At 43.1% G+C, this 16,674-nt stretch overlaps 1 protein-coding gene across 6 annotated transcripts in view; it reads right to left on the reverse strand.

The window, feature by feature from the left end:
• Positions 1 to 1,317: 1,317 nt before the first annotated feature.
• The window catches only part of ARHGAP21 (Rho GTPase activating protein 21), a 147,089-nt gene continuing 131,732 nt past the window's right edge, over positions 1,318 to 16,674 (reverse strand). For all 6 annotated transcript variants that reach the window (XM_069729580.1, XM_069729578.1, XM_069729581.1 and 3 more), the window contains 10 exons: positions 16,152 to 16,288; positions 15,905 to 16,060; positions 15,741 to 15,819; positions 14,050 to 14,123; positions 13,199 to 13,288; positions 12,414 to 12,539; positions 12,188 to 12,229; positions 8,595 to 8,700; positions 4,401 to 4,432; positions 1,318 to 3,481 (listed from right to left, as the gene is read on the reverse strand). In XM_069729580.1, the coding sequence (XP_069585681.1) occupies positions 1,829 to 3,481; positions 4,401 to 4,432; positions 8,595 to 8,700; positions 12,188 to 12,229; positions 12,414 to 12,539; positions 13,199 to 13,288; positions 14,050 to 14,123; positions 15,741 to 15,819; positions 15,905 to 16,060; positions 16,152 to 16,288 (2,495 nt within the window). In that variant the 3' untranslated portion in view covers positions 1,318 to 1,828. The remainder of the gene's footprint in view (positions 3,482 to 4,400; positions 4,433 to 8,594; positions 8,701 to 12,187; positions 12,230 to 12,413; positions 12,540 to 13,198; positions 13,289 to 14,049; positions 14,124 to 15,740; positions 15,820 to 15,904; positions 16,061 to 16,151; positions 16,289 to 16,674) is intronic.

A 16,674-nucleotide genomic window follows, 5' to 3' on the forward strand; every position in this document is an offset into this window, starting at 1 on the left:
TTGCAGACAGCCCTGTGAATAAAAGAAAACATTTTTTTTTGCAAAGTTCATAATTAACCTCCGCGTATATTCACGTGGCTCTCTAGCTGGCCTTTGTACAATGCCTTATTGTAGGTGACCGCTGCAGCCAATCACAGACCTCCAGGGGTCACAAGGGAAGTGATGTCATCACAGGAGGCAGAGTTGTACAAGAACTGCCAGAGAATCCGGACTAACAGCTACTGGGACGAGAGTATAGCGGATTTTTTTTTGTTTTTTTTTTGCCTTTTCACCAGTAAGTCAACTAGAAGAAAATTGAAACTAAAAATTAGTACGATTTTGTGTTTGTCTGCAGCTCTGGCGGAATCAGGTGACATTTATGAACATACCCAAGGGCGCAGATCGGAACACAATGCTTGGACTGGCCGGTGGCTTTACCTACTGCATAGAAATACATGAAGCTGTCACACTCGGGAGAGCAGCCGGCCAGTCCGAGCTCTGCAATTTATACGGCAGGAATTCTAATGTTAAATAATCATTTATAGAGGATCCTGAAAAACATACTAAGTGATCAAATGGAACAATTTTAAAGGAAAAAAAAAAATGGTTCTATTTTCTAGATGCAGATTCATACTTGTCCATTTGTCCGAAGCCGGTGGTCACACATTCTCGATATCTCAGCGATATAACCGTTTACGTGGGCAACTAGCAATTTGTGTTCTAGTACAGGCCAGCCAATAAGAAGGAGTGCACTAGAGGCGGCTTCTCGCCAACACTGGAGACATTCCAACCACGGAACCCCGAGAACGCCAGCGGACATCACAAACCGTATAGAAATGCAATATGTACACACCTTTTTTTTTTTTTTAAATTGGGAGTTAAAAAAATTGTAAAATTTTAATTTGCTACTGTGAAAAAATATTTGTTGCATTTAAGAATTTTTTCTTTTTAGAAATTAAAAAAAAAAAAAAAAAAATCACCAAAACAAATTTTATTTCCAGTGTTTAAGTGGGTATGCACACAGGCATGTACAGGATGGTATTAGATCGTCATGCAGAATTATACTCTTTTCAATGAAAGAACCAGTTTCACCCAGCAGTTACTATCTACATGCCTATCTTACAATATTTATATCAAATCCGGTATCTGAAGAAAAGATACACAATGTAATATATATATTTATATATATATATATATTTCTATACACATTAAGTTATTACTGTATCTTACAGAAAGATTAAAAATTCAAGTCACGTAAAACTGTATTAAAAAGTTGGCATATAAAAAAAACTTGAATCTACCGGAATGCACAACGAATGGAAGCGCTGAGTCCACCTGTTAAAAATCGGTAAAATTTAATGAAATCTGGAAATTGCTAAAATGTTCTGCTCGCGACAGGTTTCTCCAATTAGCATGTAACAATATGGCACCCTAGCACAACAGATGAATTTTTAATGAGGCACTTTTCTTGGTGACTAAAAATAAAAAAAAAAAAACAGAAATCGGGACATTGTTACATATGTTACATAGCGAATGTCTGCTAACAAGAAAACCCTGGGTTACAGATTCCATGATGCACAATCGAGAAGCAAAAACAATTTGTTCAAATTTTTGAAGTACTTCCATTTCGAGAAGGTGTTTGTGTTGTTGCGGCCGCTCTGAAGACTTTCCACAGGGCCTAGGAGTGAATTCAGCCCTTATACAGGCTGCAGACGAGTAAAAATCAAAACAAATTCAGGCACAGAACAATATAGACTGGAATTTTTACTCAAGATATAGGCAAGCTTTACGCTCACCGACTGGTCATACTACAATACAAGTCCCATCGGTAACTTTTATTTGAAGTTCTTTAAAGGTACTGGTAGAAAGTAGATCTCGCGACCTGAGTACCAGACAGCTTATGCGGGTGAGCGTCAACAGCAGGGCTAAAGTTACTTTTGTTCTTGCTCTGGTAGCTCTCTCCATTTAATTGATCGGTTGACTGTGGAGAAGTCAAGTCGGAGAGATTTTCGATTCCATCTTTGGAGGCGGCAGAGTTGACTTGGGATGAAGATGACGTCTGTGGATTTAGCGTTGATGATTCCTTTAAGTTCTGTAAAGAGGACTCCTCAAAATTTCCGGTACTGAGTTCCGATGAGCTAGTGCGTAAACGCTCTCGTGCGAGCCACTCGGAGATTGAGAGGTCTTGTGATGGACACTTTGGTTTCAATCGATCCACGGCAGAAAGTTCATATTCTGTACCACGAGATGGTTCGTGGATTTTCCAAGAATTTAAAACACTTATTTCAGCAAAGTCTCGCTGCCCTCCCAGTGTGTGCCTCCTCCGAATATTCTTCTTCTTTCTGTTCTCGCTGGCATGTGCTTTTTGACTTCCTATTCCAAACATATCGTCTGCAGAAGCTTTAAGGCGCAGTTTAAGCCTGTCCGTTATTTTAAGCCTCCACCCAAGTTCCTGCTTTTCTGGGTCACTTTTTATTGACAAGTCTGCGTTGCCAGAAAGCTTTCCTTTGCCGACAACCCCTGCAACATTAGAAGATGCTGGAGTTTCGTCATTTTTGCCTTCAGTTGAACATTCACTGTCCGTTTTTTGTCGTGCAGACTTTTTCCTTGATAAAGTATCACATTCAATGAGTTTATGAGAACTAAACCGTCGGCTGTCCATCCGTGGGGTTGAGCTCCCCTCGGTGCAGCTAGCACTTCCTTCAGAGTTCCTTCGACTACCAAGGGAGAACTCTTCCACCTTCAACCGATTTTGCCTGTCGAATGCATTGCCTGAAGCGTATATTGGAAAGTCGTTTTCACTATCGGTTTCCACCGGCCTACCCTCGCTTATTAATTCACTCCTTTCATCATCGGCCTCGTCACCTTTGCTTTCTGCTACAGACTGAACCTCATGATTTATTAGGTTTGGTTCCAGCCCAACCGTGTATAATGTTGATGATGTTGTCGAGTAGTCTGAAGTGATGGAGCTCACCTCGGCGGTTAGAAAGTCACTGTTTCTTATATCGGGGCTAATGATGATCTTAGGTTTTGGTCGATGGCTGGAGGTCTGGGATGAAGTGCTGAGGACAGTTCCTGAATCGGACATGCTCTCCTGGGAATGGAATATTTTTCTGTCATCAGGCCGCACAGTCAGTGTTAGTCTACTGTCAGGAGAACGAGACGGCTTTAAGGGAGTAGTTGGCTCATCAGAAGGGGTACTGTCATTCCTGGCTTTTACATCCACGCATGCATTCGCATCACTTATGCTTAGATTCTCTGTATTTATTTTCAGTGTCAGTGCTTTGGGTTTTAGAGGCACGTTGTTATTTTTTGGAGTTTCACATTTGCTACTCTCTGATATTTGTGTCTCTTGAGGGGAAAATACGTTGTCCAGCTCATCCTCGGAACTGCTTGGCTGAACTTTGTCTTTTTGCTTCTTACGTTTTCGACTGGCTGCAGCAAAAATAGAGGACACTAGCAGCTCTCTGCTATACTGATCTTTTCCAGAACCCCAAGAACCCTGAAAAAAAATAGAAAACCAGAATTTACATGTATGCACAACTGAAATCCAATATTCAGATTGCACTCGCCCATGGAAAAACATTGCACTGTACTGGGATAACCACACTCCAACCACGGGATAACCCCACACTCCAACCCCACACTCCAACCCCACACTCCAACCCCACACTCCAACCCCACACTCCAACCCCACACTCCAACCCCACACTCCAACCACACGATTTGCTCAGATGAGAGACAATACAGTAATGTGACCCTAGCCTAAAGGTACCTTCACACATAACAATATCGTTGCTTTTTGTGACGTAGCAACGATATCGTTAAGGCCCCTTCACATTAAGCGACGCAGCAGCGATACCGACAACGATCCGGATCGCTGCAGCGTCGCTGTTTGGTCACTGGAGAGCTGTCACACTGTGTCTGTGAGCACAGTGAGCGGAAAGCAGAGCGGTGACGTCACCGCTCTGCTTTCCGGCTGACCGACGCTCAGAGCCAGTACAGGAGGAGTGCAGAGCACAGCGCTGGGGACAGACAGCAGAAGGTAAGTATGTAGTGTTTGTTTTTTTTACATTTACGCTGGTAACCAGGGTAAACATCGGGTTACTAAGCGCGGCCCTGCGCTTAGTAACCCGATGTTTACCCTGGTTACCAGGGGACCTCGGCATCGTTGGTCGCTGGAGAGCTGCCGCTGTGACAGCTCTCCAGCGACCACACAGCGACGCTGCAGCGATCGACATCGTTGTCGGTATCGCTGCAGCGTCGCTGAGTGTGAAGGTACCTTAATCATGAGCCATCAATGTGCACTCTTGGAAAATCCAAATATTGACACCGGCTTTTGCACAAGGACAGCTAGACATATGACAGTGGAGGATGACCGGAGAAGACCACACATGTAAGAGGGAATAAAGGAGACATACCTTAGATCTTGCAGAGTCACTGGTAGTGGAATCTGTTAAAATAAATCATAATAGAAAGGAACGTGTCAGCGGTGTTTGCCGAGATACACAGTGGTGACAAATAATGCTAGGCTTCATGGAAAGGACAAGCACAGAACAAAATGTGTCAAAGCAAAAGAAAACAAAGGGGATAGTCATAGCTCACAGAAGATGCAAGCTTCACCACAGAAAGCCACCGCCATGAAAGGATGCTGTGAATTGTAGGCAGAACCAGCTCAATGAGAGGAATGGCAAGGAACCCCCTGTTCTTCAAAATAACAAAAAAGAAAATAAAAAACACTGATGTTTAAAAAGACCCGTCTAAGCACGCTGATCTAGAGCGAGAGGCCCCCAAACTTAACCAGATAGACTACTCTGCATCTGGATCCCTTTAAAGCTGAATACACAGGGGAACTAAAAATTGAAATATCTGAATTTTTTTTTTTAAATTTTAGGTTTTTGATTGCCGAGCCAATGAGCAATCAATGCTGAAATTCAGAATCTGGTATTTTATAGAGGGGGGTACGTAGCTAGACTGGGCTACCGCTGTTATGAGATGAGGAATGAACATCAAATAATCAATTATAGGGAAAGAAAACTGAGGCTAGACAAGAATAAAGAGAGTAGAAGGGGGCTAGCTGGCCGTTCTACAATGTCAATTGGAATGGTAAATTTTCTACGTTGGTAAATAATGCGAGAGCTAAGCCCCATGCCACACCCCTTATAGACACATGGCTAATGCTTGTGACTAAGAAGACCAGTAGACCACCATACCATGCTAGCTCTCCTCAGGGTCTGCTTCAGAAATAACAAGAAACGGCAGAAAGACTTTTAAGAAAGTAGCATTGATCTGTTTAAATTACGCTGAGCAGGAAAAATAAAAAAAAAAATTGTACAGTGCAGGTTTTTTTTTTTTTTTTAAATTAAAGATCAGATTTCCAATTAAAAAAAAATAAAATTAATTAAGGGAAAAAAAAAAAAAAAAGAGTTGAAAAATATCAAAGTCCATTCACAAAAATCGGGGATTTCTGCAGATAAGGCAGCTACAATGTGGGCAGCAATCCTCCTTCTTCCTACAGTTCCAGCTGTCCATAAGTGACATCATAGAATCCACTAGTGACATCACTGTGTGATAGACTCCTCCCATTTCGCCTGTTTACACATCAGCATAGATTTATTGGTACAGTAAAAAAGGTAAGGAGAAAAAACAAAAAAAAAACAAAAGCAAAAATGCTCTCCGAATTATGTAGAGATATGAGTTAGCGCACGTTCTACTGTAAAGATCGCGGAGATCCGTAGTCATCAAGGACTTCCGCAAGCGAATAAAAGCAAGGGGTGGTGAGCCGCATGCTTTTATACGGGTAATGGAAATCCGCGGTGACATCAGAGAACCTTTACAATAGGGAGCGCAGTAGTCTTTATGATACACAAGTTTTCGAGATGTGAAATGATGACATCACAACTAATCTGAGCGATGACATCACAACGCCTCCATTGATAGCTGTGATGTCATAGCTTATATATACACAGATGCTAATTACTGGGGTTTAGGAGCAACGTAATATCACTTGTGTATTATAAAGGGATATTATTGTGCAGTATAACATGCTTGGTTAGTGCGATAGCAGATAAGGGAGATTTGCCGAGAGCGCCTGTGATACTAGTACTTAGCCAAGGAACAGGTTGCAAGTGGAAAGACAGAAGGGAAAGGAACTTTAGTACACACGTCATAGCTGAAATTGCATCTTTTTCTTCATATTTGTAGAGGAAACCAGCATTTTGTAGACTGGGCAATATTCCTGATGCTGCGGCCTATCGACATCTCCGTGCCTGCACTAGGCAGGAGAACGTTCAAGTGTTGCCCGAGTCTACATAATGGCTGGCTCTGCTTAGGAGGCATTCACATTGAAAATAAAATATCAGGTTTTAAAGCAAAGTTGCACATTTCCATCCAATTTCGCAGTGGTAAAGCCTGCTATGACCAGGGAGAAGGGGCATATATAGGAATTGTGGATATCGCACACTGCTCAGCCGAATTGGAAGCAGAAAATAAATTAAGATCTTGGTGGCTTCAACAAGACGTACCTACTAATTCACCAATAGTGGATTATTATTTCATTTTGGCTAAAAATGCCAAGGCTGGCCATGGGGTAGGGATTTTTGACTTTAAAAAATGTCTAATCATTTACGATTAATCTGGGAAAGCCGTCCCCTTGGACAACTGTGCCGTCAATTGAAAGCGGTCGCCTTAAATAATAGTGCTGTAAATAAAATGCTGCAGTCTTTGACAACAAGGCTTTGAGTTGTAAACGGTCACCTTGGACAATGCAGTTAAGGTACCGTTACACTAAACGACTTACCAACGATCACAACCAGCGATACAACCTGGCCATGATCGTTGGTAAGTCGTTGTGTGGTTGCTGGGAAGCTGTCACACAGACAGCTCTCTCCAGCGACCAACGATCAGGGGAACAACTTCGGCATCGTTGAAACGGTCTTCAACGATGCCAAAGTCCCTGGGTAACCAGGGTAAACATCGGGTTACTAAGTGCAGGGCCGCGCTTAGTAACCCGATATTTACCCTGGTTACCATTGTAAAGTTAAAAAAAAAAAAAAAAACACTACATACTCACATTCCGATGTCTGTCACGTCCCCCGGCGTCCACTGTGTCAGCGCCGGCCGTCCGTAAAGCAGAGCACAGCGGTAACGTCACCGCTGTGCTCTGCTTTACTGTTGGCTCTGACACAGTCAGTGCGGAAAGCTGACGGCGGGGGACGTGACAGACAGCGGAATGTGAGTATGTACTGTTTTTTTTTTTTTTTTTTTTTTACTTTTACAATGGTAACCAGGGTAAATATCGGGTTTACCCTGGTTACAAGTGAACACATCGCTGGATCGGTGTCACACACGCCGATCCAGCGATGACAGCGGGTGATCAGCGACCAAAAAAAGGTCCTGATCATTCCCCAGTGACCAACGATCTCCCAGCAGGGGCCTGATCGTTGGTCGCTGTCACACATAACGAGATCGTTAGCGGGATCGTTGCTACATCACAAAAAGCGTGACGTTGCAACGATATCGTTAACGAAATCGTTGTGTGTGAAGGTACCTTAAAGCTAAAGCTCTTGCATCAGATAACAAGGTCATAAAGTAAAAACGGTGGTCTTGGACAAAAATGCCTTAAATTAAAAGCCATCACCTTGGACAACAGTGTCGTGAAGTGAAAGCTGTTGCCTCAGACAACAGTTCCGTAAATTGAAAGCTGTCACCTTGGACAAAAATGACGTAAACTGAAATGACAGCTTAGACAAAACGACCGGTGAATCACTGCTGTGTTCTGTGGCTTGGTCTATACTTCCATAGGATGCAGATCTTTAATTTGGCATGAATAACTTTTCAACGAAAGCAACAGACCGTGACCAAGAAAATCCAACATGGCAGATCAACCAAACAGAATTTAGCGAAATTGTAATCAAGCAGTTTTACACCAGAATTCTGGGGGAAACTGCTCGATGAATTGTGATTTGGCTCCTTTTTAAGTCACAGGAAATAAAGTTTTACATTATTTTTTTCCTAAATCTACATGGAACATTTCTGCAGCGTGTGAACATAGCCTCAGTTCTTTCTGGGGGACATTCAGTTTGTCAAGCGTGCAACACTGCTTTAAAACCTTTGTCTGTTTTCAGGACCATGCAGTAGCTTACACGCCGGAGCATTTACATATAATATTGGCTTTTATCGACAATAGCTCATTGTAGGGTTATCAGTAATACGAAACCTGTACTCTACATCAGATCCCAAAAATGCTGTGCAGGATTCAACTAAAACAAAATAGTATTAACCAGTTGTGGCCAATAAGATAATTCCACCCAAAACTTGTGCACGAGGATGAACCTTATGATGAGGGCACTTGTAAGAATATGCAATGGCGATCCCCTGGGTAGCCTCAAAGGAGCAGATATTCAATAGAAAAACATTTTTTTCGAGCTTTGGGTGAAATTATCCTTTACGGTCTGCACAAAATAAGGACACTTGTAAGGATTGAAGGGACATTAAGCAGGAATATAAGACAGAAGAAGCATTTATTAGAACCTGGGAACCTCTTGATAAGAGAAGAGGCTGGTGTGTGTCTGTGTAGCCTGCAGGTTAACGCTGTCTGCACAGGCAAGAGTTACCTGATACGTCTCCAGGGGACAAGCCGGTCCTTCCAATGTTGCTGAGTAAATGATCTATGTTTGGCACTGGCTGAGATTCTACTGTGCTTTCCTCCTGTACAGCTGTCTACAGTTAATAAACAGAGATCTTCAACATCATCACACAAAAAAACGACGACTATTCTAGAATTCTACGGCCATTACATTCTGCATATTTTTTTTCTCCAGCAATGGGGACCCGTCCCCTCTTCCTGACTTGGTTCATTGGATTAATTACTTGCATGGAAAAACAAAAATTTGGGCGCAGAATTTCTTTAGAACTCTGTTGTGCGGTTCCTCTGTTATTTCTCCTGGAAATGCAATATGTAAAAAAAAAAAACATTTCGTTCCACTATAGAAACGTGTAGGACTCGTTCACCATTCCATTTTTTTTTTTTGCGTACAAGAGCTATACGCGTTCTTTACAGATCGCACTCGTACGTCTAATATGATTTTTTTTCGCAGAACTAATATTCGATGCAAAATTGCAAAGATGTGTCAGATTTTGAGCAGAGTTTTGGATTAAAATCGACAATGCAAACCTGTGGATCCTTGGGGGAAAAAAAATAAAAATAAAAAATGGGGTTCCGTTTTTCACAAACTGCTACATTGAAAATAAATGAAAAACGTAAGCACAGAAAAAAAAGGAAAAAAAAGTTGGGTAAAACTGATAAAACCCTGAAACTGGGATGAATTTCTCGTTTGAGTTTGAATGAGTCCTTATGCCGGTTCACAGGTTTTTTATTTCATGGTCCGGACTGTGGTGCACGGACCAGCTGAGGGTCTCCTGTCGAGAGTAGTCAGACGTTCTACGATGTATGGATGGCGAAACACGGAAGTGTGAAACCGCCCTTACATTCTCCGCACTGATTGGACACCGTATGAGTATGTAAGACCACATCCTATTTAGCAAAGGAAACCGTCGCATCCCGTTTATTTATACACGTCCAGGCAGAATTATGGAGGAACAGCACAATGCACAGCCCCAAGGAAACTTGACGGAAGCAAAACTTAAAAGGGCATTAGACACTGCACAACCTATGTTGGTATGGGGGAAAAAAATATACATTATCATGGGGGGAAAAAAATACATTATCGTAAAAAAGAAGGTTTGCAAAAATAAGCAAGTAGTCAAGTGTACTCAACTGAAACTGCCCTAACTAAAGTCACCAATGACCTACTAACTGCCAGGAGCAAGCGACACTACTCTGTCCTCCTTCTCCTGGACTTGTCTTCTGTCTTTGACACTGTAGACCACTCCCTTTTGCTACAAATCCTCTCATCCCTTGGCATCACAGACTTGGCCCTTTCCTGGATCTCGTCATATCTGACAGACCGAACATTCAGTGTCTCCCTCCCCCACACCACCTCCTCACTTCGCCCCTTGTCAGTCGGTGTTCCTCAAGGCTCTGTTCTAGGACCCCTACTCTTCTCCATCTACACTTTCGGCCTGGGACAGCTCATAGAATCCCACGGTATGCAGTACCATCTCTACGCTGACGACACGCAGATCTACCTCTCCGGACCTGACCTCTCCTCCTTGCTTACCAAAATCCCGCACTGTCTGTCTGCCATTTCAGCCTTCTTTTCTGCTCGCTTTCTACAACTGAACATGGACAAAACAGAATTCATCATCTTTCCCCCATCTCACTCTACCCCTCCACCAGACCTATCCATCAATGTCAATGGCTGCTCACTATCCCCAGTCCCACACGCCCGGTGCCTCGGGGTGATCCTCGACTCTGCCCTCTCTTTCAAGCCACATATCCAAGCCCTTGCCTCCTCCTGTCGTCTCAAACTCAAAAATATTTCCCGGATCCGTGCTTTCCTTGACCGCAACACTGCAAAAACGCTAGTGCATGCCCTTATCTCCCGCCTCGACTACTGCAACCTCCTACTCTCTGGACTCCCCTCTAGCACTCTGGCACCACTCCAATCCATCCTACACTCTGCTGCCCGACTAATCCACCTGTCCCCCCGCTATTCCCCAGCCTCTCCCCTGTGTCAAGCCCTTCACTGGCTTCCTATCGCCCAGAGACTCCAGTTCAAAACCCTCACACTGACATACAAAGCCATCCACAACCTGTCTCCTCCATACATCTGTGACATGGTCTCCCGGTACCTACCTACACGCGACCTCCGGTCCTCCCAAGACCTCCTTCTCTACTCCCCTCTCATCTCTTCTTCCCATAACCGCATCCAAGACTTCTCCCGTGCTTCCCCCATACTCTGGAACTCTCTACCCCAACACATCAGACTTGCGCCTACCATAGAAACCTTCAAAAAGAACCTGAAGACTCATCTCTTCCGACAAGCCTACAGCCTGCAGTGATCCTCAACCTACTGAACAGCCGCACAGCCAGCTCTTCCCTCTCCTAGTGTATCCTCACCCACCCCCTGCAGACTGTGAGCCCTCGCGGGCAGGGTCCTCCCTCCTTATGTACTCGTGTGCCTTGTTATCTGCTCATGTTTAATGTATTTGTCTATATTTGCCCCGTATTCACATGTAAAGCGCCATGGAATAAATGGCGCTATAAAAATGTATAATAATAATAATATAATAATAATAAAAAGTGTATGTACTCCATGTCTGCTAATGAATATAAACTAAATGGTTCGCATTTGAGGACATGTTCGTGAAAAATCCTGATCATATTCTCTCAATTTTTTGAGGGATGTATGAACCACTACAGTAATTAGTGGTAGTCCAAGCAGTCATAATAAGAGGACAGATGATGGCCCTTTAAAAAGTTGGATTAAACCCCAACCTTGGCTTAATATATAAAATATGCATTTCTGGGTAAAAAGTAGTTTCATAATTGGGTCTCATTAAAAATGTTGGACCGTTTGGCTTCTATAACCTCAGTACAAATTAGTTTTTTTTTATCTGCAGCCTCTATGTATAACAATGCATTTAAAGCTTAAACTGGTCACAAATGTGGTTTAAACCACCACAGATTAGCCCCCGAGAACCTTCATACGCGATGATCATTCAGCGTAAATGCACTTTTTAAAGATCTAGGAATGATAAATGAGGCTTACAAACCCTGCCATCAGGGTTTTGCCGTCTATGTACCTAGAGGCTGTAGAAGCTGAACATTTTTCTATGAAACCTTATTGTAAAAATGCTTTCACCAAAAATACATGCATTTATAGAAATAATGCGCTTACAAAGTGTCATCTACTTATTCATTTTTCGCCAAACCTCAAATATCGGTCAGATCTACATCAGCACATTATAATTATTGAATTTTTAACACTGGATCTGACTGTAAATTATAACAAAGAGGACATCGTAGCAAATGTTCCAAGTGTTTTTGCATACCATAATCATAACAGACCGAAAAACCCTACATGACACGTTCAGCTCTGCTACACCTACATTTTTACAACATAGATCAGTTGTATTTCAAGTTTTGCAAATATTTTGAACTGTAAGGATTTTTCCTTCTATTCATCATATCAATCTTTTGAGTAAGTCATCGGTACCAGCGCTGCGCTATTGTTCAGTCTTAGTTACCTCCTTAAAAAAAAAAAAAAGAAAGGATAAAAAAATAAAATTGGAAAATACTTACAATTGGTTCGTCTGCACTTTCGTCACTGAAAAACCAATCGTGCTAAAAACACAAAATAAACATAATAGAAGTGAGACCTTTAATTTAGCAAAAAAATAAATAAAAAATATGTGTGTGTGTGTATGTATGTTTGTGTATATATATATATATATATATATATATATATATATATATATATATATATATATATATATATATATATATATATACACACTGGATCACTTACACATTGAATGAGGGTTTCTACTATTTTGTACTGGTCAGGCATGTGTGTGACCATGTGCGTCATGTTGTCTTCGGATGTTCTGACCAACGTTGGGCCGAACACGATGGCCAGATTTCTGGGTTCCATCTAATAAAGAAAAAATCTAAATGTTTTAACACATATACAGCAATGGCCGCTGATGAAGAAGGACCACTGACTGAAGAGGAGCAGATGGCAAGTTAACGGGCAGGAGAATCCAGAGGGTTCCTGGACTAATTATACTGGTATGTGCAGTATTAACGAGAGTAACAAGACCATAAATCTACTGGTGTAGGACAGGACTTCGTGGGGTTCCCCCATTAACTACAAAGGCTGGATCAGGACATATAAGGTGGGACTGCCCCCCTAGAAGACCATCTAACCCTAATCGTGAAAGTACTCCGTTCATACTCCTCTTTCACAAAGTCTTCACGTTGTGCATCCAGGCCGTACATAGATTAAAAATTTTTTTTTTATTATGCTTATATAGCGCCATTAATTCCGCAGCGCTTTACAGACATCATCGCTGTCCCCATTTGGGCTCACAATCTACATTCCCTATCAGTATGTCTTTGGAATGTGGGAAAAAAAACGGAGAACCCAGAGGAAACCCACACAAAAAACGAGAACATACAAACTCCTAGCAGATGTGGTCTTTGGTGGGATTTGAACCTAGGACCCCAGTGCTAACCACTGAGCCACCCTGCCGCCATAGATCTAAGCAGTTTAACAGAACTTGATCCAAGACAATGTTTCCGACTAGTCACCTTATTTTTCTCAGAATTTTCCGCCACCGTTTTCAGATGCGTGCAAAGGAATTTGAGAGTTTCAAAGTGATAATCTGGTAACTCATGGATCTGCAAAATACAAGAAAAAACAAAACAAAACAATTATCTCATGTGGAGCAGCAGCAGCAGCAATTTTATGGGCATCACCAAACATTGTGACACCAGGTCACCATTCGGGGGATTGATACTGTTGACCTATCCAGAAAATAGATTACCATATTAAAAATCAAGATTAAATGTCCGTACGACACCCGACCGCCCCCACAAATCAGGTATTATGTAAAACAGTGTACTGAGCTGCAACCGCGCTGCTCCGCACACTGCATAGCGACTGTCCCTTGGTGAAGTGACTAGGATCTGAGCTGCAGTACCCAGAATGACCACTACACGGTGTAGGGAGCGGTGCTGTTTGGACTCCATCCACCATTTTCATCCAGTCGCCAACAGAGCTGACAACAGCCGATCGGTAAGTGCTAGATGTAAGCCCCCGCTAGTCTGATAATAGTGATCTAACCAGACAATATAACAGCCATGGACTACCCCTTTAAATTAAGTCTGAAAGTCAGAAAATAAATATAGCCAGCCAAAAGTCCCAGGCGCCTAGTATGGGACTACGTATGGCCGTATGGTCTCCACACATTAATGGTACACAAATTTACATCCATGTGTAAAGACATAAAGGGCATCAATTCTCAAAATCCTACAAAAGCCCAGAATTAGGAATGCAAACATTTTGTAAAGAATAAAATAAATCATTCAGACTCCATCCTTGTGAAAGTGTACTAATGAGGACTAAGGCCTACTATGGCGGGAGAGGCGCTGAATCTTACCAGTCTTTTTAGGGTTATGAGCCTTTCCTTGGGGTCTTCTTTACGGTTTGCTTCAATGAAGTCATTGTATTTATCTGGGAACAAAATACATACATTCATCAGTCGGAGCACGGCCATGAGATCGCCATCCATCTAGCTGCACCATAAGAGAGTAGCGGCCTCACGGCTCCGGCAATGGATTATCTCAACACTGGAAAATTAACAAAGGCCCGCTCATTGAAACTCGATAAATTCCATGTCATCTATTGGGAAAGAATCTGAAACGCCCCATAAATATTACACTGTCGGCCAACCCTAAAAATATTTGCCGATTTGGCTGACTTTGGTCTAAAGTGAATGGGGCCTTACATTTCCTGCACAGACAGGGGGACAAAATCTGTCCTCTGCAGGCTACACTAGAGGAGACTACAGGATCCTTCGGTCAAATTTGGACAAATGGAGCTTTTTTTTTTTTTAAATCCCAAATCAAATCCTAAGAAGAAAAGTATAGTTTAGAGTCTGTCATTTCTTTGTATACCATAATATAGCAGAAAAACGAGAAGGACACTGGCATACCCATGACCGACCAAGTCCAAAACGACACTTAATTTGCATTTCATGGGATTAGAACAAAACGACACTTGAGAATGGGGTTGTATCTGGTAGTGCAACTCGGCTCCAATGACAAGGCCGGGACGGAGTTGCAAAACCACACACAAGAGGAAAGAGAAGTGAAGTTCAAGCCAGGCCGAGGACTTTCCAGAGTTGGTCAATGCTTGTGTGCACATGCCTGTGAGCAATTAAGAAATATTGCATTTTTTGGGACACCGGCTCCTCTTACCGGAGCTTGAATAGCGTGACTTAATGTAGTTACAGTCAACACAATGTAAAAGAACTGCACTTAAGCAGCCATTACTGCTAACACTTAAAGAGGTCAAGGGCTGAATCGCTGCAGAACCACTTGGACGCCATCCAAAACACCCTTCGCTCTTACCATGTCACCCGCAACAAGCGAGAGATGGAATTAAAAATACCAGCGCCCACCATAGAATCACAGTCTCCTATTCAGCAAGATGGCGGAGACAGGGCGGCACGGCGGAGACAGGGCGGCACGGCGGAGACAGGGCGGCACGGCGGAGACAGGGCGGCACGGCGGAGACAGGGCGGCACGGCGGAGACAGGGCGGCACGGCGGAGACAGGGCGGCACGGCGGAGACAGGGCGGCACGGCGGAGACAGGGCGGCACGGCGGAGACAGGGCGGCATGGCAAACCACCAACACTCCGTAATTGCAAATCAGGAGGGTGTAGTTGGGCACCAGAACAGACGCCCCATCAGGACTGTCAGAGATTGGCGTAGGAAGATTAAATGGTTTAATTGCATGGATCAGTAATAACTGGCGCCAATAGAGGCAGCGCTGGCTGCATAACACAGCTGGCTCCTGCCTTATGTAGAGTGAACGCAGCTCTTAATGGAGCATGAAGGGGGGAACCTTAATAGAGGGGTTGTGACCAACCACAAGTGAAATGTAGTACTGCATGCATCCAATCAAATACATGAATGAGTCCTCCAAGGCGACTCTTTAGGACAAGGATTGCATATTGGCTCATAGTGAAGGGGTCACAAGCCCCTCTGACACCAGGAGATGGGCATAAGAAAAGGCTTTAATCTATGAGACGATGTCCGTACAGTCATTAATGTGACGTTTCTTACCATTAGTGAACAGGGGCTCTGGAAGTTTACGGAAAAAAGACTTGAGCAGACTGCTGATGACATTCAAGTCCCGCCATTTCTAGGGAAGAGATGGAAAATCCAAGTTAAAAATACGGCATTGCCCTTCTTCCATAAAGGCTAAAACTGGGTTTGAAGAAACATACGTCATCCTCCAGGTCGATGTCTGTAAATCCTTTGTTGAGCTCTTCCTGCATGCTGGCAATGGCGGCGTTATTCCCGGGAACTCTGTATATCCCAGTATTCTCCAACCCTCGCTCTTCTACTAATTTACAGCACACATCCACGATCAATGGTACAAACTAAAAAAAAACGAAAAAAAAAAAAACTGCGTAAGGCTGAGATAGTACCGTAGAGGAACACTGCGGGCAGGCGAGAGGAAACGGTCCTTACTTTATTGGTCTGCGCGGGGGGGCAGTCATCGAGGCGGACGCCGAAGGTACCACCGCTGCTTCGCTTCTTACCCCTCATCATGATGTTATTAATGCCGCGCCGCCACGTTAATTTGTCTTTAGGAGGACTGGTCTCATCTTGGATTAAAAAAAAATAAATACAATAAATACATGTAGTAGTAGTGGTAGTCAGCCTCCGTGAACTCAACAACCCTGTAAACCGACCGGTGTGTGAAGGAGTCAAGTGATTAACAGAAGTATCAGTGAGTCAGCAGCCTGCGATGTCATGGGAGAGAGGAAGGCTCATCGCTAACTTCGGAGCTGCCAGATTTATCTGTTTACATCGCACACGGTGGATAACACAACAATGGGAGTCGCCTGGGTACGAAAACACACTCAGAAATACGGAGTTATTAAAGGGCGGGGGGGAAGGAGGGTGGTTTACCTTAGAGGGGTTGTCTAACTTTTTAAATGAAGTAGTCCCCCATGTAAAATTATTCAAACCTTTTTTTTTTTAAAGATTT

The sequence above is a fragment of the Ranitomeya imitator genome, chromosome 6, assembly GCF_032444005.1.
Source record: "Ranitomeya imitator isolate aRanImi1 chromosome 6, aRanImi1.pri, whole genome shotgun sequence".
Classification (NCBI taxonomy): Eukaryota; Metazoa; Chordata; class Amphibia; order Anura; family Dendrobatidae; genus Ranitomeya; species Ranitomeya imitator.